Here is a 25,509-nt window from a genome sequence, read left to right as displayed (position 1 = left end):
TCACAGAAAAGGGCAACGGGGAACTGTAGAGCTCGCAAAATGTGACACACGCGGACGGATGGATGAACAACGGACACACGAGTCCATTTCAGTAGTCCCCCTTATTTCATGGCAGCGGACAAAAATAATGTAACTGAACAAAGCAAAACCAACGAACATCTGTGATTCAAATACACTTGTTTACAACACCTGTCAATATTTGTATTACTGGTCTAAACACAACTGCAGTTATTATGCCCATAAATTTACATGCATACATTCTTCATGGGCATGAATATCATTGTACAGCATACATCATTAATGACAAAAAAAAAAAAAAAGAATTGGATGCACAAGTTTGAATTTATTTTGGTTAAAATTAAGGGTTAAAATTTCAGATACAGGTTCAAATGTATACATACATTCACTGAAATGTTTTAATAAATGGTGCTTAACCCTCTAGGGCCAACGCCCCAGAGGGTTAGACCACGGCTAAGACCAAGCTTTACTAAATTATAAAGAACTTTTTAATGATATGAGATAGAAACGTACTTTTTTTTTGCTGAAAGGTTAACTCCGCGGACGTTCGAGCCAGCCACTGGCCATCTTTGTACTCCTCATAGAAGCTGTGTGATGACGTGCACAATGTGAGTGTCCAATCAGAATTGGTTCGCCGTCACATGGTTTTCCAAAATCCAATCGTAGGGCAGATTTACCTCACGTGAAAAGCCAAAGATCATTTTCAGGAGTTATATGTTACTAGTTGGCCCGTTTGAATAGCCCCCTGGGTGCTCCAATGAGTACATACTATTGGTCTCCATGCACCCTGCGCCATTACGCACAGCGATCAGTGAAGCAGACGGAGAGCCTCTGATGACAATCTCACGTGCTCAAACAAAGAGTGGGTAACTATCAGGATCGCTCCACTAGTTTGCATGTGAATGTTACTGGATAACTCTGTTGCTTTCTCAGCGTAAAGCACTGTTTACCATATCATTGGAGCGAGGGGGAGGGCCGCTCCTCAGACTGTAAGGAGCCAAAGTGGGACAAAGTGTGAATGAAAGCTGCTTTGAGCAGCACAGAACACTCCAAAAAACAGTAGAAGTTTGTGATTTAACCTTTAACCTGTTTAGGTGTTAATGATGGCTTTCGTTTAGCTTTTCTGTATGTAAATCCCATTTCCTTTAGGCAGTATCTTACAGTTCGGTCACAGACGTTGACTCCAGTTTCCTCCTACTCATTCCTCATTTGTTTTGTTGTGCATTTTCGATTTTTGAGACATATTGAGGTAAGAAATGGTGGCGCGTGTAGACGCAGCAGCCCGGCGCTCTTCCTTTGACAGCAGCAATCTACAGAGAAATACTATTACTCGAACCAAAATTATTGAACTGGAACAATATTGGACCGGCTGGACGCCGGAAGGATTCAGTTTGTTCACAGATGAAATACGTCGGCAAGGACGGATTGAGAAGACGGACCGAGAGCGGACCGTGCAGCAGGAGTGCACAAGCCAAAGCCGAAGGAAGCGGAAGAGTCTACGGACAGAGAGGAGGCAGCGAAGACGGTGTGGAAGACGCCAGAAACAAGGCAAGCGTGCCGGCAGCCGGGCTCGGCTAGCCGCCAACCCACACAAGCCGGCTGTTCCTAGCGTCTTTTTAGCAAACGTTCGCTCGTTGGTTAATAAAATGGACGAGATTAAACTAAGCGACACCAACAACGCGATGGATAGCTGCCTCTTGGTGATGACGGAGACGTGGCTCCATGGAAATATTCCCGACCAGGCTGTGGAGTTAGCAGGTCGCACAATCTACCGGGCGGACCGCACAACAAACTCCGGTAAGACCAGGGGAGGGGGCGTGTGTGTCTACGTTCATAACAAGTGGTGCACGGACACTATGGTCATTGAGAAGCACTGCTGCCCCGACCTAGAGTTTTTATTATTAAAATGCAGACCCTATTACTTGCCGAGAGAAATTGGCCGAGTGTTTGTAGCCTCTGTGTATGTACACCCGCGTGCAAATGCTAAAATTGCGATGTCCAAGCTGTATGAGAGCATAACCAGACAGCAGAATAAACACCCAGATAGCTTTTTTATTGTGGCTGGGGATTTTAACCACACAAATTTAAAGACTGTGCTCCCCAGGTTCTACAAAAATGTGGATATCAGGATGAGGAAAAGCAAAACATTAGACCAGGTTTACACTAGCTCTCCAGAGGCATACAAAGCCTGTCCCTCCCCCCACCTGGGCCACTCTGCTCACCTTTCTTTGATACTGACACCAGCCTACAAACCACTCATCTGTAGGTCTAAAACGCAGAATAAAACAATTCAGTGTTGGACTGAAGAGACCAAACTGTCTCTTCAAGACTGCTTTGAGGACACAGAGTGGGACATTTTTGAGCACACAGACATTGAGCATTTTACTGACTCAGTCCTGTCATACATTTCTTTTCTATGGACAACGCAACAACTAAAAAGGTGGTGAAGGTCTTCCCCAACCAAAAACCCTGGTTTAGTAAAAAGACCAGATTACTTCTCCAGGCTCAGGACATGGCACTGAGGTCAGGGAACAGAGACTCATACAGACAGGCCAGAGCAGACCTGACCCGAGGTATTAAGGCTGCCAAGGCAAACTACAGGAAGCGCATAGAGGCCAACTTCATAGAGGGCAACGCACGCTCCATGTGGAAGGGTATCCAAAACATCACGGATTATAAAAAATGCCACATCATTCCCCTTGACGCAGATGTGGCTTTCCTGGACCAGCTCAATGCCTTTTTCTCCCGCTTTGAGGAAGGAAGAGGACAGGCTGAAGACACGTTGTTGCTGCCACCAACATCACCTTACAATCAGCCCCTTGTTATCCAGCAGCACCAGGTACTGCAGATACTGAGGAAGATCGATATCAGCAAGGCACCTGGGACCGACAACGTGCCAGGGAGGCTGCTGAAGTCGTGTGCTTACCAACTGGTTGACGTGTTTACAAAGATTTTTAATCAATCACTGCATCAGACCACAGTCCTCGCCTGCCTGAAAACTGCCAGGATCATTCCTGTGCCCAAATGCTCTGCCATTTCGGGACTGAATAACTACCGGCCGGTGGCTCTGACACCAGTAATAATGAAGTGTATGGAAAAGCTGGTGCTCAACTACATCAAGGACAAGATTCCACCCGGCCTCGACAAGCACCAGTTTGCATACAAGTCCAATAGGTGCACAGATGACGCAGTTTCCATTGTGCTTCATTCTGCTCTCAGCCACTTGGAAAATCCAAACACTTATGTCCGAATGCTGTTTGTTGATTTCAGCTCAGCATTCAATTCCATCAGCCCTAGTAGGCTTGTCAACAAACTGCAGGCATTGAAGCTTGGAACCCCGCTATGCCTATGGATTAAGGACTTTCTGACAAACAGACGGCAGTATGTGAGAATAGGCAACTCCACATCTGCTTCCACTGTCATCAACACTGGCGTGCCACAAGGGTGTGTACTAAGCCCCATCTTGTACACACTATACACCCATGACTGCGTTGCTATTCACAGCGCCACCAACTCTGTCATCAAATTTGCTGATGACACGACAGTCGTGGGACTGATCGGTGACAACAATGAAACGCTCTACAGAGAGGAAGTGGATTCACTGGTGACATGGTGCAGTGAAAACCATCTCGACCTGAATACCAAGAAAACGAAAGAAATAATAATTGACTTTCGGAAGGCGCGGGCTACACCTCACCATGCTCTGATGATCAAAGGGGAACGGGTGGAATGTGTCCAAGAATTCAAGTTCCTAGGACTACACATCTCTGAGGAAGTTGGCTGGACAGCCAATACCAATCATATGGTTAAAAAGGCCCAGCAACGCCTATTTTTCCTAAGAACATTGAAAAAGAACAAGCTGCCTCCGCCTCTGTTGAAGAATTTCTACAGCTGCATCATCGAGAGCGTACTCACATATGGATGTACGGTGTGGTACGCCAGCTGCACCGCATCTGAGAAGAAACAGCTTCAGCGAGTGATTAAAACAGCTCAGCGGATCATCGGTTGCCCGCTCCCCTCCCTGGCTGAGATTTACTCAAAACGCCTTCTCGGACGGGCCACAAAGATCACGAATGATCCCTACCATCCGGGACACTCCCTCTTCTCCATCCTCCCATCTGGCAGGCTCCGGGTTATCCGAGCCCGCACAAACAGACTGAAGGACAGCTTTTTTCCCAAGGCTGTGAAAAGACTTTTACAAGAATATTGACTACTTGTATCGCACTGGGGATTACACTGCACTGTTTTTATTACTGCACCGGATATTCCCTCCACTGTTTTATTCTTTAAAATATGTATTTAATATTCATTATCTTATTTATACTGAGTTTTTAACAGACTATATATTTTATATGTGATAGTCTATTGTATATTGTAATTCATCTGTGAGGGAGCTGCTGCACAGCGGTGTTGCCGAACGACATTTCATTGTGTTTTTTATACAATGACAATAAAGCTTATTGAATTCAATTCAATATTGCTTTAAGTTTTCTGTCTTGATGATTTGATGTCTTCCTTGGTCTACCAGTATGTTTGCCTTTAACAACCTTCCCATGTTGTTTGTATTTGGTCCAGAGTTTAGACACAGCTGACTGTGAACAACCAACATCTTTTGCAATATTGCGTGATGATTTACCCTCTTTTAAGAGTTTGATAATCCTCTCCTTTGTTTCAATTGACATCTCTCGTGTTGGAGCCATGATTCATGTCAGTCCACTTGGTGCAACAGCTCTCCAAGGTGTGATCACTCCTTTTTAGATGCAGACTAACGAGCAGATCTGATTTGATGCAGGTGTTAGTTTTTTTTACAGGGTGATTCCATCATTTTTTCCTCAGAATTGAGTGATTCCATATTTTTTCCCTCTGCTTGGTCTAAAAAGTAACCGTTACTGACTGCCACAATTTTTTTCATGATTTCTTATAGTGTTTCTTAAAGCCAGAAAGTTGCCATTTGAAATGACTTTGGTTTTGTGTCATGACTGTGATCTGCTTTTTTTCTACAAAATTAAACAACTGAATGAACATCCTCCGAGGCCGGTAATTCCATAATTTTTGCCAGGGGTTGTAGCAGACAAATTGCTTTGAGATGAAACAAACAAAACTCATAGACCATTTTGTATATATTGTTCAAAATGTGCATTTGTGTTTATTGTTTGAACCTTTTTGTTGTACAGTCCTTCACACAAGACCTCAAATTACCTTTATAAAGTGTCAAAACAGTTGTTTATTATAGTTTGCTGTGTGTTTTGAATAAATGTGTGTGGAAAATTATTTTCCGCTTTACTTTTTCTTTCTTATTTTTGATTGTAAGCCTTTATTAGGGTATTGTATCACTTCCTGTTCCGGAGCACAGCGGTGTTTTGCTGTATCTGTTAGCTGTTTAATCTGCGCAGTTAGATTGATCTAGTTATCTAGATTACGATTTGTTTCCCAGTGTAATCTTTACGTGCCTTAACTAAAGCACTCCTTCTGCTGAATCACCTCTAAATTATTTACACATTATTCACTTTGCGTGTTTTTAGGAATCCGCTAGCTTAGCGTAGCTTCTAGCTCTTAGCCGATTTAGCATGGCGGCTTCTCCTGTCTCTCCTGCACTTTTCTGCTCTGGGTGTGAAATGTTTAGTTATTCCTCGGCCTCCTTTAGCAGTAACGGTACTTGTAATAAGTGTAGCTTATTCGTAGCTTTGGAGGCCAGGCTGGGCGAATTGGAGACTCGGCTCCGCACCGTGGAAAATTCTACAGCTAGCCAGGCCCCTGTAGTCGGTGCGGACCAAGGTAGCTTAGCCGCCGTTAGTTACCCCCTGGCAGATCCCGAGCAGCCGGAAAGCAGGCCGACTGGGTGACTGTGAGGAGGAAGCGTAGCCCTAAACAGAAGCCCCGTGTACACCGCCAACCCGTTCACATCTCTAACCGTTTTTCCCCACTCGACGACACACCCGCCAAGGATCAAACTCTGGTTATTGGCGACTCTGTTTTGAGAAATGTGAAGTTAGCGACACCAGCAACCATAGTCAATTGTCTTCCGGGGCCAGAGCAGGCGACATTGAAGGAAATTTGAAACTGCTGGCTAAGGCTAAGCGTAAATTTGGTAAGATTGTAATTCACGTCTGCAGTAATGACACCCGGTTACGCCAATCGGAGGTCACTAAAATTAACATTGAATCGGTGTGTAACTTTGCAAAAACAATGTCGGACTCTGTAGTTTTCTCTGGGCCCCTCCCCAATCAGACCGGGAGTGACATGTTTAGCCGCATGTTCTCCTTGAATTGCTGGCTGTCTGAGTGGTGTCCAAAAAATGAGGTGGGCTTCATAGATAATTGGCAAAGCTTCTGGGGAAAACCTGGTCTTGTTAGGAGAGACGGCATCCATCCCACTTTGGATGGAGCAGCTCTCATTTCTAGAAATCTGGCCAATTTTTTTAAATCCTCCAAACCGTGACTATCCAGGGTTGGGACCAGGAAGCAGAGTTGTAGTCTTACACGCCTCTCTGCAGCTTCTCTCCCCCTGCCATCCCCTCATTACCCCATCCCCGTAGAGACGGTGCCTGCTCCCAGACTACCAATAACCAGCAAAAATCTATTTAAGCATAAAAATTCAAAAAGAAAAAATAATATAGCACCTTCAACTGCACCACAGACTAAAACACTTAAATGTGGTCTATTAAACATTAGGTCTCTCTCTTCTAAGTCCCTGTTGGTAAATGATATAATAATTGATCAACATATTGATTTATTCTGCCTTACAGAAACCTGGTTACAGCAGGATGAATATGTTAGTTTAAATGAGTCAACACCCCCGAGTCACACTAACTGTCAGAATGCTCATAGCACGGGCCGGGGCGGAGGATTAGCAGCAATCTTCCATTCCAGCTTATTAATTAATCAAAAACCCAGACAGAGCTTAATTCATTTGAAAGCTTGACTCTTAGTCTTGTCCATCCAATTGGAAGTCCCAAAAACCAGTTTTATTTAGTATCTATCGTCCACCTGGTCGTTACTGTGAGTTTCTCTGTGATTTTCAGACCTTTGTCTGACTTAGTGCTTAGCTCAGATAAGATAATTATAGTGGGCGATTTTAACATCCACACAGATGCTGAGAATGACAGCCTCAACACTGCATTTAATCAATTATTAGACTCTATTGGCTTTGCTCAAAAAGTAAATGAGTCCACCCACCACTTTAATCATATCTTAGATCTTGTTCTGACTTATGGTATGGAAATAGAAGACTTAACAGTATTCCCTGAAAACTCCCTTCTGTCTGATCATGTCTTAATAACATTTACATTTACTCTGATGGACTACCCAGCAGTGGGGAATAAGTTTCATTACACTAGAAGTCTTTCAGAAAGCGCTGTAACTAGGTTTAAGGATATGATTCCTTCTTTATGTTCTCTAATGCCATATACCAACACAGTGCAGAGTAGCTACCTAAACTCTGCAAGTGAGATAGAGTATCTCGTCAATAGTTTTACATCCTCATTGAAGACAACTTTGGATGCTGTAGCTCCTCTGAAAAAGAGAGCTTTAAAATCAGAAGTGCCTGACTCCGTGGTATAACTCAAACTCGTAGCTTAAAGCAGATAACCCGTAAGTTGGAGAGGAAATGGCGTCTCACTAATTTAGAAGATCTTCACTTAGCCTGGAAAAAGAGTCTGTTGCTCTATAAAAAAGCCCTCCGTAAAGCTAGGACATCTTTCTACTCATCACTAATTGAAGAAAATAAGAACAACCCCAGGTTTCTTTTCAGCACTGTAGCCAGGCTGACAAAGAGTCAGAGCTCTATTGAGCTGAGTATTCCATTAACTTTAACTAGTAATGACTTCATGACTTTCTTTGCTAACAAAATTTTAACTATTAGAGAAAAAATTACTCATAACCATCCCAAAGACGTATCGTTATCTTTGGCTGCTTTCAGTGATGCCGGTATTTGGTTAGACTCTTTCTCTCCGATTGTTCTGTCTGAGTTATTTTCATTAGTTACTTCATCCAAACCATCAACATATTTATTAGACCCCATTCCTACCAGGCTGCTCAAGGAAGCCCTACCATTATTTAATGCTTCGATCTTAAATATGATCAATCTATCTTTGTTAGTTGGCTATGTACCACAGGCTTTTAAGGTGGCAGTAATTAAACCATTACTTAAAAAGCCATCACTTGACCCAGCTATCTTAGCTAATTATAGGCCAATCTCCAATCTTCCTTTTCTCTCAAAAATTCTTGAAAGGGTAGTTGTAAAACAGCTAACTGATCATCTGCAGAGGAATGGTCTATTTGAAGAGTTTCAGTCAGGTTTTAGAATTCATCATAGTACAGAAACAGCATTAGTGAAGGTTACAAATGATCTTCTTATGGCCTCGGACAGTGGACTCATCTCTGTGCTTGTTCTGTTAGACCTCAGTGCTGCTTTTGATACTGTTGACCATAAAATTTTATTACAGAGATTAGAGCATGCCATAGGTATTAAAGGCACTGCGCTGCGGTGGTTTGAATCATATTTGTCTAATAGATTACAATTTGTTCATGTAATGGGGAATCTTCTTCACAGACTAAAGTTAATTATGGAGTTCCACAAGGTTCTGTGCTAGGACCAATTTTATTCACTTTATACATGCTTCCATTAGGCAGTATTATTAGATGGTATTGCTTAAATTTTCATTGTTAGGCAGATGATACCCAGCTTTATCTATCCATGAAGCCAGAGGACACACACCAATTAGCTAAACTGCAGGATTGTCTTACAGACATAAAGACATGATGACCTCTAATTTCCTGCTTTTAAACTCAGATAAAACTGAAGTTATTGTACTTGGCCCCACAAATCTTAGAAACATGGTGTCTAACCAGATCCTTACCTGGATGGCATTACCCTGAGCTCTAGTAATACTGTGAGAAATCTTGGAGTCATTTTTGATCAGGATATGTCATTCAAAGCGCATATTAAACAAATATGTAGGACTGCTTTTTTGCATTTACCGCAATATCTCTAAAATCAGAAAGGTCTTGTCTCAGAGTGATGCTGAAAAAACTAATTCATGCATTTATTCCTCTAGGCTGGACTATTGTAATCATTATTATCAGGTTGTCCTAAAAGTTCCCTAAAAAGCCTTCAGTTAATTCAAAATGCTGCAGCTAGAGTACTGACGGGGACTAGAAGGAGAGAGCATATCTCACCCATATTGGCCTCGTCTTCATTGGCTTCCTGTTAATTCTAGAATAGAATTTAAAATTCTTCTTCTTACTTATAAGGTTTGAATAATCATGTCCCCATCTTATCTTAGGGACCTCGTAGTACCATATCACCCCAATAGAGCGCTTCGCTCTCAGACTGCAGGCTTACTTGTAGTTCCTAGGGTTTGTAAGAGTAGAATGGGAGGCAGAGCCTTCAGCTTTCAGGCTCCTCTCCTGTGGAACCAGCTCCCAATTCAGATCAGGGAGACAGACACCTCTCTACTTTTAAGATTAGGCTTAAAACTTTCCTTTTTGCTAAAGCTTATAGTTAGGGCTGGATCAGGTGACCCTGAACCATCCCTTAGTTATGCTGCTATAGACGTAGACTGCTGGGGGGTTCCCATGATGCATTGTTTCTTTCTCTTTTTGCTCTGTATGCACCACTCTGCATTTAATCATTAGTGATCGATCTCTGCTCCCCTCCACAGCATGTCTTTTTTCTGGTTCTCTCCCTCAGCCCCAACCAGTCCCAGCAGAAGACTGCCCTCCCTGAGCCTGGTTCTGCTGGAGGTTTCTTCCTGTTAAAAGGGAGTTTTTCCTTCCCACTGTAGCCAAGTGCTTGCTCACAGGGGGTCGTTTTGACCGTTGGGGTTTACATAATTATTGTATGGCCTTGCCTTACAATATAAAGCGCCTTGGGGCAACTGTTTGTTGTGATTTGGCGCTATATAAAAAAATTGATTGATTGATTGATTTATTCCACTTATAAAACACAACAAAAGCATATATATTATGAAAGCACAGGTTGTCCTGAAAAAAAGAAAAGAAACATAAAACTTGATTGTGGGATGCAGGGAGAGCTGTTAACAGCAATAATAAAACATTTATGCCAGGCGAGTGAACTGTCCAAAAAATGCCCTCGGACCACAGAGTTAAAGTTGTACAATGCATTTTAACATGACATTGAAGCTCAGGTCTATTAACTCTTCATTAGTGATCCTGATTGACCACAAGTGGAGGTTTGTCTTTGCCAGCATAAAAAGGATGTGTTTGACAGCACTCATTGGACTGACCAATACTCAGAACAATGAGGAAAATCCAAGGAATTCACGGAAGACTTGTAGACTGACAAGTTGAGAAGGTCTCTTGGAGCCATTTCCAAGATCATCGGTTCAAACAATAATACATAAGCATGTTAGTAGGATTTGTCATCACTTTGCCAAGCTCTGGAAGAAAGTACAAACTATTAAGGTGCCCTGACACTTTGATCCGCGCAATTGCACGCACTGCGTTGTGACGATCCCATCTGCTGTGTTCCCAGCTGGATGTCGTGCTTTGTTCCACTGGATGTTGCGCTTTGGACGCTGCGTATCTAAAATAATTATTTTGTAGCGGATTCATAATTTTTTCTCTTCTAGTTGGCTATTGAAAACGCCTCTCCTGAATGAGGTGGAGAATGCATTTGGAATAGTCTAAAAAGGTAATTTGTAATGTTTATATTGTAATAGTTTGGTAAAACAGAATCGTTCAGACGAGCTGCGCTGTGATGTGGTGCACTAACACAATCACTCGCACTCAGTCGTGTTTTATAATTGTTTGCGTAATGTTCACGAAGTTCACGTAATTAATGCGTGATGGAGATTTTTAACATTTTAAAATTTTCTTTGCACACTTGCACAAAGCCGCATACAGTTTGCAACGGTTTACAACAATTTTACGCTTGTGCACAGCAGAGTGTGTGCAAGTGTACGGATCGAAGTCGTGCAAGTGTCAGGGCACCTTTACTGTCAGATGAGAATAAAATGGTTAAGATGTTCAGGAACAACCCACGAACCGCCAAGACTCAGGCCTGCCATGAACTGGAAACTGCTGGAACACCAATGTCTGTGAAACAAGATTTATATCACCATGGACAAAGAGGGCACCGACAAAGAAAGAAGCCCCTGCTCCACAAGAGACACCATCAAGCCAGACTGAAATTTTCATCTGCCTACATGGACAAGTCAAATGCCTTCTGGAGAAATGTTTTATGGTCAGCCAAGACAAAGACTGATGCATTTGGCCACAATGACAAGAGGTATGATTGGAGGAGTAAAGGTGAGGCTTTCAAACCCAAAAACGCTGTACTAACTGTCAAGCATGATGGTAGCCTCATGGTCTGGGGTGTTTTGCTGCCAGTGGTACTGGTGCACTGCACAAATGGATGGAATAAAATAGGAGGATTATCTCCAAATTCTCAATGTGGGTTGAATAATGCAGGATAACATTAAGGTTCTGGAATGGCCTTCCCAAAGCCCCAACCCTACTGAAACTTTGTGGACTATGCTTAAAAGCTGGGTCCATGCCAGGAAACTAACCAATTGGCCAAGTGGTTAGTGCACTTGCTTTCTATGTGGAAGGTTCCCAGTTCAAACCCCACCCTTACCACATTTCTCCATGTAATGTGGAGTTGTGTCAGGAAGGGCACCCAGCATAAAACCTGTGCCAAATTAACATGCAGACCCACTCTGGTTCTGCTATAGCAACCCTGAGTGAAAACAAGGGAGCAGCCGAAGGGACTTTCGTTTACCAATTCTGCCAAGAAGAGTGTTCAAATATCCAGCCAGAATTATGCCAAAAGCCTGTTGATAGCTAACAAAAGCATCTGGTCGACATGCAGCTTGCTAAGGGACATTTAACCAAATATTAGTGGGGGTGTATGAAGATGTTTGAGCCTGTATGTATACTTCTGACCCTGTGTGGATTAGAGAAGATGGAGCTTGTGCACAAATTTCTTTTAAGTCACTAATGACGTATGTTGTACAATCATTCCACCCTGCAAAAGAACATCTTAAGGACATCATTAAAAGCCCAAAATTACCATGACATTCATGCCCAAGATGAATGCATGTAAACAGCCGACCATAACAGTAACTACAGCTCTGTGATCAAGCTCACAAAATGATCCTCCCCCATACTAGTTGCATGTATTATATATGTCGATAGTAGTCAATCTTTTGTGATGAAAAATCTTGATCAACAAACTTGTCAATCTCTGGAAATTTAAAGTAAGTCTATTCGGCTTCTCCCTTGTTTTCACTCTGGGTCACCACAGCAGATCAGAGGTGGGTCTGCATGGTGCTTTGACAAGTTTTATGCCAGATGACACACCTCCACATTATATGGAGAATGGGAAATGTATGCATTTAATGTATTTAAAAACAAAATACCAATTATGTTCCCTTTAAGATGTCTGACCAGAATAATTTTTTTACATACGTGTTCACGTGGTGTGCTACCACTGTGTGAAGTTACATTAAAATTCACTCAACAATTACAGCGTTACGCTTACAATAAACATGGACAGACAGAATGATTATTATACCACCCCTCCCTCCCAATCAGTGTGTGTGTGTGTGTGTGTGTGTGTGTGTGGTGGTGGTGGGGGGTTTCCTCTAATACTAAATGGTTTATTTTTTTGTCCAATCCCTTGAATTAAAGCTGAATGTCTACACTGCAAGCGCATCTCGACTGTTTCTTTTGAACTCCTTTGTGTCACAAAAGCCAAATTACAGAAACGGTCACTGTCCCAAATGTATATTTTCATGTTTTCACTCATTTGCTGTTGGTTTGGTGGTCTATTTTTATTTTTTTTAAACTTACAAGCATGAATGTACATAAAATATCAGGAACAACAAATAACTTCACTTTGTCATGAAGCATCACGCCCTTAAGGCAAGTAACTGGTTCATTTTTTTTGTAATTAAGTAGTTTACTGTGTCATCCGGAACCTGTATCAAGCTGTGGTTAAAAAAAGGGAGAAAGGCATGCTGCACTTTTGTAGAAGATGCATTCTACTGTGTGCCCATCTAGTTTTTATTTGTAATATTGAATGTCTTTAAAAAGCAAACCAGATTAACCAAAGCGCTTGGTGATTACAGATTCAGCTGCCACTGCCAAAGCTCTTTGAATTAAACCTTTGTTTTATTAACTAAATCAAATGTCACCAACCCAAAATATTTGCAGTTGCTGCTCAAAGCACACAAATCTGCAACTATTCATAACCAAATCTTTTCCAAAATAAAGCACTTTTTCCAAAAAAATTCAACAGCCTGAAACCTATTACGTTATTAAAAAGAGAAACAGGTGTTCAAGAAAAAAAGTGTGACAAAGCATTAAGACTAACCACCTACACAAACCTACACTGACTCCAGCACTCATGTTTCAGTATAGTTGTTTGACATATCAAATAATTAGTAGCCATATTGCCCATTTCACCACAGCCCAATCACCCAGTGCATATGGGGAACATTGTTACTGAAACCAAAGCCATTAGCAGCATGATTAGCATTCTGAGCACTCCCCAGTGGGTTTCATTTGGTAGCGTACAAAGGGCAAAAAGCCCAACCCCAGAGATAGTGTCTAGGACTGGGACTGTACCATCAGCCTGCTGCTCCTCATGCCGCTGTTGCTGCTGCCACTGCTGCCGCCGGAGTGTTTTGCGTTTGGCGTAATCATGGTCAAATGGCGGGGCCACATAAGGTGGGGATGTCAGACCTGGGCTTGCAGCCAATGGAAGAACACTGTCTATGCAAACTGAAGAACAATGAAAGTCTTCCTCCATCATGGAGGCGGGTTTCTCCCTGAAATAAGTCAAAGACATTGTGAATGAATACTCAACATATTGATTGATTTTTTTTTTTTAATTCTTTGTTAAATTGTTATATTACTATAACTTACTTTTCACTGGACCTTGGCATGCTTGGCATGTTCTTTTCTTCACCCCTGGCAAATGGCCCTGTAGCAGCCTCAACCAGCAAACCGAACAAGACCTCATGTTCCAGATCAGGTGCATCAGACTCCAACAATTTTAGGATTGTGGCGCTAAGACGGAAATGCAACTGGAAGAAAAGTAACGCGATAGGACCAAAGAAGTGACAGTTCACAGGTGAAATGTAAAGGTGCCCTGACACTTGCACAACTTTGATCAGCGCACAATGTCGTGACGATCCCACCTGCTGTGTTCCAAGCTGTGCTTTCTTCCACTGGATGCCACTCGTGCGCTGGACGCTGCGTATATAAAATAATTATTTCATAGAGGATTAAACATTTTGTGTCGGAGTTGGCTGTTGAAAACACCTCCAATCACTTCTGGAATCACAGCAGAGCGCTCCAGCTGCAGCTTTTCTGTCTCTCTCACCCGCGCGGGCTTAATGTGGCGAAGAACGCATTTGTAGCAGTCTAAAAAGGTATTTATTTGTAATGTTTATATTGGAATGGCTTGGTAAAACAGTTGCATGTTCGTTCTTTCTTGTGTGCAGCTGTAAAAGTATGTTTATGATAGATTTAACATCTCATTATAATCGATCAGATGAGCTGCGCTCTGGTGCACTGATGCAATCATTCGCTCTCACACGGAGTGTTTTTGACTTGTTTGCAGAATGTTCACATCATTAATGTGTGATGGAGATATTGAACATTTCAAAATTTTCTCTGCGCACGTGTATGAAGCCGCCCACAGTTTACAATGAGTTTGAGACGAGTTGACTGTGTGCGTGCAAGTGCGCGGATCAAAGTCATGAAAGTGTCAGGGGGGGCCTTTACCATTTCAGATGGTCAACCTACAAAACACTGCATCAAGACGTTAAAAGCAATCTGAGATAACAGATGATGTTTACCTCCAGGGCCTCCATGGCCAAATCAGGAGGATTATGGTAGTGAATTTTCCGGGGGTACCTGGCAGCTTCCTCGTGTAGATAGTGCGCTGACTACAAATAAAACAAGGAGAGTCAGCAACCCAATTGTGAATGTAAGGAATCGCATAAAGAGGCAAAACAGGAACACACTGACATAAGGGGCAAAGAAGTAGCTGTGTGAGCATGTTTCACTGCAGGGGCACCGATGCAGCTCCTAAGATACCCTCGTGACATTGTGTTCGCTGTAGGTTTACCTACATCCACTGATCTAACAGGGAAAACAGAGCTCTGACTAACTTCATGCACTGTTCTCACAGGGAGGGTGTGAGGGTGGAAGGGCCGTGATCTTTACTTCTGTGGGTGGATTATGAAACCACTCTCAGGGAGAACAGCAGAGGTATCTGAAATCATCTCTGGATTAAAGGATGAATCCAGTTACTGTATGTTCTAGAATATAAATTGCAGTTTTTGACCATTTCGAGAGATCCTACAACTTGATAGTCTGGTGTGACTTAAATAGTGAAAACCCACAATTCTACCCACAGAACTACCTTTTTTTCTTTTTCTTTTTTTGCTTTATTTGTTTTGGGGGGGTACTTCATAACAAGGCTCAATTACTTTCAGCATGCTTTTAAAACTAAATTGCGTAACATTTGAGTTCATTACAGCAGCTGCTATGATGGCGTCACTACTTTGAGCTTTTCCTCATATCTTTGGGGATCGTCAGGCTAAAGAGATAAAACGCAATCAGCAGGCTTGCACTTTTCACATGAATATGAATATGTGAAATGATCCACTTTACAATAAAATACAGCAAAACCCACATATAATGGATTCAAGTGGACCACCGAATTTTGTCCGTTATAATCGAATCCCCAGTTTGTACAAAACAGACAAAATCCTCTTTATGTATAAAACGGACAAAATCTGTTCTATGTCTCTAACAGATTAGTTAGTCAGGAGGTTTCGAATGATCTACAGGGAATTCCCAGGACTAATTAGGTTTACGTATTTCCTTGATTAAATACGTGACCTTGAATCAGGACCTGCCTCATTTAATGACCAGGTCAAAACTTTGTCTGAAAAACATAAACTCCTGCCTTACATAAGCGCCAGGCATTATGTGCACTAAAAGGATTACATTTGGTCGAGTCACTGTTTTTTCTTAGTCTACTGTGGAGTGGTACTTTAAAGTCCTAAACCCTGATTTATGCTTCTACAACTCTAAGTCTATGGCCACGCAATGACGCTGACGTGCGTATGACCCTTTTAAAGTTCTCCTTCACATTGGTGGGTGTCTTAATATAATTTACCGCAGGAACAGCTAACTTTTCTGGATCAGTTTGTCCCTCAACGAGCTCTACTAACTTTATATGATCATCAACCACCAAACCAACGGTACAGTACGTACAATTTCCTTCCATGAATTGTGGGTCACTCGAGCATGTTTTTCAGACTCCGTGTTGTAAAGTTTGTCACATTTGCAGACTTTCTGCCAAATGTTTTTGATTAATGATCAAAATGTAATCGGCGGGCACACTGCAAAAACTCCTAAAATATGACGGGATAGGAAGGAATGAAAACATATAAGTGACCAATCACTTGTGGTCTCTGTCATTTCTTTCTTTGCTAACAAAATTTTAACTATTAGAGAAAAAATTACTCATAACCATCCCAAAGACGTATCGTTATCTTTGGCTGCTTTCAGTGATGCCAGTATTTGGTTAGACTCTTTCTCTCCGATTGTTCTGTCTGAGTTATTTTCATTAGTTACTTCATCCAAACCATCAACATGTTTATTAGACCCCATTCCTACCAGGCTGCTCAAGGAAGCCCTACCATTATTTAATGCTTCGATCTTAAATATGATCAATCTATCATTGTTAGTTGGCTATGTACCACAGGCTTTTAAGGTGGCAGTAATTAAACCATTACTTAAAAAGCCATCACTTGACCCAGCTATCTTAGCCAATTATAGGCCAATCTCCAACCTTCCTTTTCTCTCAAAAATTCTTGAAAGGGTAGTTGTAAAACAGCTAACTGATCATCTGCAGAGGAATGGTCTATTTGAAGAGTTTCAGTCAGGTTTTAGAATTCATCATAGTACAGAAACAGCATTAGTGAAGGTTACAAATGATCTTCTTATGGCCTCGGACAGTGGACTCATCTCTGTGCTTGTTCTGTTAGACCTCAGTGCTGCTTTTGATACTGTTGACCATAAAATTTTATTACAGAGATTAGAGCATGCCATAGGTATTAAAGGCACTGCGCTGCGGTGGTTTGAATCATATTTGTCTAATAGATTACAATTTGTTCATGTAAATGGGGAATCTTCTTCACAGACTAAAGTTAATTATGGAGTTCCACAAGGTTCTGTGCTAGGACCAATTTATTCACTTTATACATGCTTCCCTTAGGCAGTATTATTAGACGGTATTGCTTAAATTTTCATTGTTAGGCAGATGATACCCAGCTTTATCTATCCATGAAGCCAGAGGACACACACCAATTAGCTAAACTGCAGGATTGTCTTACAGACATAAAGACATGGATGACCTCTAATTTCCTGCTTTTAAACTCAGATAAAACTGAAGTTATTGTACTTGGCCCCACAAATCTTAGAAACATGGTGTCTAACCAGATCCTTACTCTGGATGGCATTACCCTGACCTCTAGTAATACTGTGAGAAATCTTGGAGTCATTTTTGATCAGGATATGTCATTCAAAGCGCATATTAAACAAATATGTAGGACTGCTTTTTTGCATTTACGCAATATCTCTAAAATCAGAAAGGTCTTGTCTCAGAGTGATGCTGAAAAACTAATTCATGCATTTATTTCCTCTAGGCTGGACTATTGTAATTCATTATTATCAGGTTGTCCTAAAAGTTCCCTAAAAAGCCTTCAGTTAATTCAAAATGCTGCAGCTAGAGTACTGACGGGGACTAGAAGGAGAGAGCATATCTCACCCATATTGGCCTCTCTTCATTGGCTTCATGTTAATTCTAGAATAGAATTTAAAATTCTTCTTCTTACTTATAAGGTTTTGAATAATCAGGTCCCATCTTATCTTAGGGACCTCGTAGTACCATATCACCCCAATAGAGCGCTTCGCTCTCAGACTGCAGGCTTACTTGTAGTTCCTAGGGTTTGTAAGAGTAGAATGGGAGGCAGAGCCTTCAGCTTTCAGGCTCCTCTCCTGTGGAACCAGCTCCCAATTCAGATCAGGGAGACAGACACCCTCTCTACTTTTAAGATTGGGCTTAAAACTTTCCTTTTTGCTAAAGCTTATAGTTAGGGCTGGATCAGGTGACCCTGAACCATCCCTTAGTTATGCTGCTATAGACGTAGACTGCTGGGGGGTTCCCATGATGCACTGTTTCTTTCTCTTTTTGCTCTGTATGCACCACTCTGCATTTAATCATTAGTGATCGATCTCTGCTCCCCTCCACAGCATATCTTTTTCCTGGTTCTCTCCCTCAGCCCCAACCAGTCCCAGCAGAAGACTGCCCCTCCCTGAGCCTGGTTCTGCTGGAGGTTTCTTCCTGTTAAAAGGGAGTTTTTCCTTCCCACTGTAGCCAAGTGCTTGCTCACAGGGGGTCGTTTTGACCGTTGGGGTTTTACATAATTATTGTATGGCCTTGCCTTACAATATAAAGCGCCTTGGGGCAACTGTTTGTTGTGATTTGTCGCTATATAAAAAAAAATTGATTGATTGATTGATTGATTTCGATTGCGCTACGGAGAGGGTTCGCAGCCACGCAGAGGACTCTGGTCTAAAGCTGTTTGGTTGGTTCGCCACACCCAGAGATATATGTGAAACCTAACACCATATTACAGTGCAGGCAGCATTTCGTTAATAATCATCCACCTTTAATAAAGCCCTGCCTCATTTAGGCATGGGTCTGAGCACAGTCTGAAAAAATAAACACCCGGGCTTTTAAGCAAGGAAATACCACTTTTAAATATGTACCGACATTCGGCAGAAAAGGGCACTCTCGCAACAACATTATATTCAGCTAACATTTCCTTAATATTAAAGAAAGGGAAACCAGCGGATCAGTGTAGCTCTTATTGCCCAATTAGTCTGATAGATGTAGACAGCAAGATTTTTTCAAAAATATTAGCAAGAAGATTAGAAAATTATTTACCAACTTTAATTAGACCAGATCAAACAGGTTTCATTAAGAATAGACACTCTTTTAGTAACATGTGAAAGCTGCTAAATATTATTGAGCATTTGACCACGTGGAATGGACATATCTGTTTGCAGTTATGGAGAAGTTTGGTCTTGGCAAAGGCTTTATTGATATGATCAAATTGCTATATATCTCTCCTAAAGCAAGTGTAATGGTGAATGGTATGAGATCGGCGGAGTTTAGGCTTGGAAGATCGACACGTCAAGGCGATCCAATTTCCCCACAAATTTTTGCTTTGGCAATTGAGCCACTGGCAGAGGCTATTCAAAGTCACAACTGTATTTCTGGATATAAAATGGGAGGGCTCGAACATAGAATTTCGCTATATGCAGATGATGTTTTGCTGTTTATTTCTAAACCTGACAACTCAACTCCTGCTGTTTTATCTGTTATAAAAACATTTGGTTCCTTGTCAGGTTATAAGGGTAATTTTGACAAAACAATTGCCATGCCATTAGGGAATTGTAGTATAATTGATGATTTCCCATTTATTTTGTCTGACTCTCACATATTTTGGTATTTACATCTCGCCAAGTATTAGGAACATTTTGAAGAAAAATGTTGATTTGGTTCATAGGAACATTAAAGGGGATCTCACAAGATGGATGGATCTTCCTGTGTCTTGGATGGGTAGAGTGAATTTGATTAAAATGAATGTCTTACCACGCCTTCTCTACCCATTACAAATGCTCCCAATATGCCTAACTAAGAAATTGGTGAGAGATATTGAGAGGATCTGTCAAAATTTATCTGCAGAGGAAAGAAACCTAAATTGAGTGTTAAAACTTTGCAACTGCCCAAAGATGGAGGGGGACTTGCTCTCCCTAATGCCATGTTTTACAATTGGTCGTGTCATATCAGGATTATTCATGAGTGCATACGTGCGTATTTGAAAGAAAATGACAAACCTCTTGAATCGTGGGGGTGTATGCCTTTTTCATTGATAGGCGAACTTATGAGAAGGAAAAAAACAACATATGCTAATTTATTGATTGATAACACCGCAAAGATTTGGCGAGATATGAATAAATATACTTCCGGGGTTTCCAACCTTTATTTTCTGACACCTCTGGTGAATAACCCAGATTTCTGGCCAGGGGTAACGAGTGCAATATTTCAAAGATGGTACAGTACAGGAATAAGAGTGGTTGGTGATTTATTTGAAGGTAATGTCCTTATGTCTTTTATACAAGTTCAGAGTAAATATGGAATTCCACAGAAGGATTTTTTTTTTTTTTTTGCTTATTTACAGGTGCAGCACTTCATTCAGGCAAATTTTAAGACCGCCCAAGAAACAAATGTTACCGGGACCTATTGAGAAGTTGGTTCTGGATATTACTGATAAGAAATCTATTGTTAAGCAGGCTTGTGTGGTTTTGCAAGAATATAATAGCCATAATATTGGTAAAGTCACTGAACGTGGGAGGAAGACTTGCAAAGTCGTTATGATGGGGAAGACTGGAAAGACTGTATTCGTTCCACTCACTCATTATTTGTTAGTAATAAACACAAAGAAACCCAGAAACTTCTATTCTTAGCACGAAAATGTATTTTGTTTAACTGGATTAAGGAGAAGCCACCAACAGCAACTCAATGGTATAATGAAATTTTTAGAGCATTACCAATGGAAAGCTTAAGTGCAAAGTTAAGGGGTTACGATGATAAATATCTGGACGTATGGCGGCCTCTATTGGAATACTTGCCCAGTGATCTTAGTGATATCTTGTAGAGGGGCACAGGTATGTTGAAGTGGAGAACCTTAGGCTCTTCTAATTGAATAGGTCTGCATGTTTTTGGTTAACTGACTACATTTTTTTTTTTTTTTTTATTCCCGACTTATCCATGCGTAACTCAGACTGCTCAGTGTTTATAGTTCTGATTTGTTTTTCAGTGTTGTTACTGATTGTGTGTGTTTTGTGTAGTTTTGTCTTTAATATGTTAAAATTTCAATAAAACATGTTTAAAAAAAAAAAGCATGGAAATACGGTACCCACGTTCCTCAAATTGGTGAGTGTCAGTGCTGAACTTCATTTTGTACTTCTGTTGCAACTGGGCACGTCTAGACTGCACTGTCCAGTAAAAACAAGGAGTTTTCAAGGAAATACACTGCGATGGGACTGGACAGTTTGTCCCATGTGTGGGAAAAAAAAAAAAATCAATTATACAAAATGTGGTATATGTGGTGTTTATTGCACGGAAAACCAGAAAAAAAAAGCATTGGGACATTTGCTGTTGTCTGGTGAGCACGAATATCCGGTTTATGCAATGATTGTTTAGGCACATTTTACTGTAAATATAAACACTGCAAATTCTGCACGAACTATGTGGTCATGTTCCCTATGTCAGAAAAAGAAAAGTGAGATCCAAGAAGACAAATTCAGATTATTCAAGAATAAATTAACTTCTACCTCAAAATGCATGAATACACAGAAATGTCAGATCAAGGATGAGAAGAAGAGACCTTAAATGTCACTGTTAAGTTGTGCAGTTGATCACCTTTTTATAAAACTGCAGGTATTCGGCTGGAGCTTGTTTACGTTTCTCTGCTATTTTCCCCAGCATATAGTGGATGAGCCACTCTTCCTCATCACTGTCACCCTCACAACAAGAAGCACCCTGGAAACATTGGAAAGCAGTTTCCAACATGGACTCTCTACTTTCCTCGATCTGGAACAACACACAGACACCTTCCTGAGTAATTTACCTCAATGTGACATCAAATTCACGTGGAATAACAAAAAGGGCACTTTCAAGGGCAAAACTTTAACTTAGAATGAGCAGATGGAAGAGCAACAATAGAACTCAGTTGTCCAATGGAACCATGCGACTCACGTGTTTAATCACATCTGAGGGAAGGTCACTGCGCCACTGCTTCAGCAGTCGTGAAGCAAATGAGTGCAGTGCATACGATATGGTGCCATACTCGATCCACAAAGACAGGTTGGAACTGTCGATTTCCAGGGCCCGCTTAAAGCAGTTAAGCACAGCCTGAGAGTGTTTCCAGATGGTTCCATCACTTTTCAGCTCATTGGAGTTGAGTTTATCCTGGATACGAGTAGCTCGGGCTAGAGCCATACCAGCCCAGGAGTCAAACCTGAGAAGAGAGACACATCGCTTTTGTGTTACCAACAGAAGTCCAGTACATAGTTACTGTAAGTAAAAAAAAAAAAAAAAAAGAAACTCATGTAACCTAATGCATTTCACTGTCAAAACTGGCAATGAAACTGAAAAGGAGTTCACATCACTTTCAAGATTTCTGGTAGCTCGGTGGGACAGGAGTTTGGCTACTGATATGCACACCTGGGCTCAATTACCAATCATGCTACCAGTCTGGCTTCTTGAACAAGAGGCTTCATCTACAGAGTCCCAGTCCACCCAGTTATAAATGCATCCTTGGCTGGAAAAATAACCTGTGACAGAATAGCATCCTATGTAGGGAAAGTCTTAAGACTCTCTTCCATTTCATACCACAGAAACCTAAGATAAGCACCGGTGTCACAGACCGAAATGTCCCACCTAAAAATGGGTCCGCCCTGCCTTCACTACGCATGCATCATTTCGTAGCTCAGCATCATTTTAGCGTTTCTGATTAAAACTGCGTTCCAGTCATCATCTATCTCAGCGACAGATATCTGAAGCTTTTGTACAAAAATCATTTCCACATAAATTCAGCATTATAGTGGTCCCTCGTTTATCGCGGGAGTTACATTCTAAAAATAACCCGCAATAGGCAAAATCCAATAGGCAAAAGTCAGCGCTATTTTTTTTACAATTATTACAGATGTTTTAAGGCTGTAAAACCCCTCACTACACACTTTATACACTTTTCTCAAACAGGCATTAACATTTTCTCACTTTTCTCTCCTGTGTAAACACTCTCTTTTTTCTTCTGGGCGAGAAGATTATAATATTATTATAATATTATTACACGCAGAACACAATGTATGTGCTCTCCCTTTGCTCACTGCCTCCGGGGGTACGGATGCAGAAGAATCCAAGTCATGGCCACAGAGCTCTGCGGCTGTGGTTACTAAGACCATGCAGCGGGCGCTGCGGATTTTTCTGCAAGAAGTCTATCCTTGCAGGCTGCCGGAGCGCTCCGCATCACAGCAAGCGTAGTCTCTGGACCTGTTGCCAGAGTTAGCCGCAGCTCCGCACAGCAGACAGGGGGGCGGAGTGAGTGGCCCACTGCGGCGTTTACTGAGCCCGCAGACTCAGTAAGCGCATCAGAGGCAATGAGAGCAATCGCGGTGATGCCGACTGGTGCCGTGACCGGCCCACCTGATACAGACGCAGAACACAATGCGCTGTTAAAAAAAAAAAAAAAAAAACATGCAAAATTGCACTAAAAAATCCTCGAAACTGCGAGGGCCGCGAAAGGTGAACCGCGTTATAGCAAGGGACCACTGTATTTCATAATAAAAGACAGAGGAAGCCATCAGAGTGCCTACATCATTTCAGAGCATCAATAATGACTTGCCAATTATTGCCTCATTTCCTGCTTTAAACAGCATTGTATCTGCTTAAAACTGCCTTTGGATGATTTAAGAGGTTTTACTTTGTCATCTGACGGTTAATAATCCCATCAATCCATTTGATCACTTTGACTGTACAGAGTCTGTCTCAGACGAGCTGCTGTGGTCCCAAATGACGCATATGCAGTGGAGCCAGGGCAGACCAATTTTTAGGGGGTACCGTTCGGTCTGCAACACCGGCACCAACCAGGCTCAGGGCCTATAAATGACTTCAACTTCAATACTATACACGGCAGCAATTTAGTGTTACTGACTTTTATTCCCCTTCTCTCCAGAGCGTATATCCACATTTGCAGGCGAGACTCAACCTGGAGGCCTGGAGATACTCATTGTAAAAAAAAAAAATAAATAATCACCAAGTGCGCTGCATGGAAAAATCTGAGGAGCTCAAACACTAAAGCTAAAAGTTAAATCATGTGATTATTATTTATGTAATCCTACCACAGTCCTGCAAAGCCTGATTATTGGCTTAAATAAATAAATAAAAATGAGAAAAATACATAAGTAGATTTTATGTTAAAGAATAAGCAAAGACTAGGATCACACAGGTTCAGCATCACTAACCAGCTTCGGGACACTACCAGAGAAAAAAGGAAAGTGGAGAGAAGAAGGAGGAGAAGCTTCTAGTGCAGATGTTAAGGCAGCGGAAGAATACATCACACGTTTTGCTGCACTTGTTGTGAAAGGAGGCTATGTCCTGCAACAAGTGTTTAACTGTGACGAAACTGGATTCTTCTGGGAAAAAATGCCACGGAGGACGTATATAACAATAGAGGAGAAGCTGCTTCCTTGAAAAGAAACACCCAGAAAAAGTGTCGACTGGTCGCGCTTCAGCACTTTTTAATAACACTTGTCGGTCACATTTCCGCAACATTTTGAAAGGCAGACAGAAGCAAATCTCCTTGGATAGGTTTTTATCCAAAAGACCTGCAGGTTTACAATTAAAGTTAAATCTGTATGATCCTTTTAAGGATCTTTAAGTTTAGTTTGTGTTTACAGTGTGCGCAAACCTTCCTCCCTTCTTCGCCTCCACCTCCGTTAACCGCATTTGTCTGTTTCTAAGGTAAGAACACTTAATAAAACTTTTTTCTTTTGTTTTATATATTTTATTATGCAGAGGTAAAGTATACATGTATATTTGTTGATAAAAAAAAATGTATTTTTCATAATTTACAGTGGTTTGTGGATGTTTTACAAGGCTGGAACAGATTAAAATTATTTTAATTGTTTTCAATGAGGAAAATTCATTGGAAATACGAGCAGACTGGCTTACGAGGTTGGTGACAGAACAATTAAACTCGTATCTCGAGGTTCCCCTGTATAAGTAAAATTTAATGTGCATATTTCTTGTTAGAATCCCCAACAAGTCATCACTGACGGATCTCAGGGTACGTGTTCCCACTACATTCTTCAAAGTATAAGTCAAGACACCCCGGTATGTGGCCTGGTATCCGGCCCCTTCACACATACTGCCAATTTGGTCGACTTGCACATGTAGTGCGCATGACGCAGGAATCGTATGCAAAACGTGTACATTTGTAGCTGCTTCCAACGCCTCGTACACCTGTTGCTACAACTATTTGCGCACACCAGCGGCTGAAAGACAGAGTGTGTGCTGTGCAAGCCCATCAAACCCTCTCGCAGCAGGTGTCGGCCAAATTCCAGCTGACGCACACAAACATCTAACACCGCTCGCATGGCACTTAGAAAATGTGTGGCCATTTGCACTATTAACACGACCACAGTCAGCAGACAATCACTGTCAAGCTGGAAATTTGTCTACATGCTCCCACGAGTGTGGCTTTGCAAACAGACACAGTGACATGTTGTGTGCGTTGAACTGACAGGGGGTGTGGTCACTCACAGGAGCGGCTGTGGAGATCTGTGGTTCTGGACGTCACAGCTGGGG

General features: G+C 41.6%; 1 protein-coding gene across 5 annotated transcripts in view; it reads right to left on the bottom strand.

Annotated features, from left to right (window-relative positions):
* cabin1 (calcineurin binding protein 1) overlaps window positions 1-25,509 on the bottom strand; it is a 195,300-nt gene that overhangs the window by 138,283 nt on the left and 31,508 nt on the right. For 4 of the 5 annotated variants that reach the window (XM_034169832.1, XM_034169831.1, XM_034169834.1 and 1 more), the window contains exons 23-27: window positions 21,898-22,159; window positions 21,562-21,732; window positions 14,849-14,938; window positions 13,911-14,071; window positions 13,611-13,813 (exon numbers count right to left, since the gene is read on the bottom strand). In XM_034169832.1, coding sequence (XP_034025723.1) covers window positions 13,611-13,813; window positions 13,911-14,071; window positions 14,849-14,938; window positions 21,562-21,732; window positions 21,898-22,159 — 887 coding nt within the window. The remainder of the gene's footprint in view (window positions 1-13,610; window positions 13,814-13,910; window positions 14,072-14,848; window positions 14,939-21,561; window positions 21,733-21,897; window positions 22,160-25,509) is intronic. The other variant, XM_034169835.1, reaches the window with a different exon arrangement.

The sequence above is a fragment of the Thalassophryne amazonica genome, chromosome 5, assembly GCF_902500255.1.
Source record: "Thalassophryne amazonica chromosome 5, fThaAma1.1, whole genome shotgun sequence".
NCBI classification, from domain to species: domain Eukaryota; kingdom Metazoa; phylum Chordata; class Actinopteri; order Batrachoidiformes; family Batrachoididae; genus Thalassophryne; species Thalassophryne amazonica.
The sequence above is the reverse complement of the archived record's forward strand: the minus strand, read 5'-3'. Positions and strand labels throughout refer to the sequence as shown.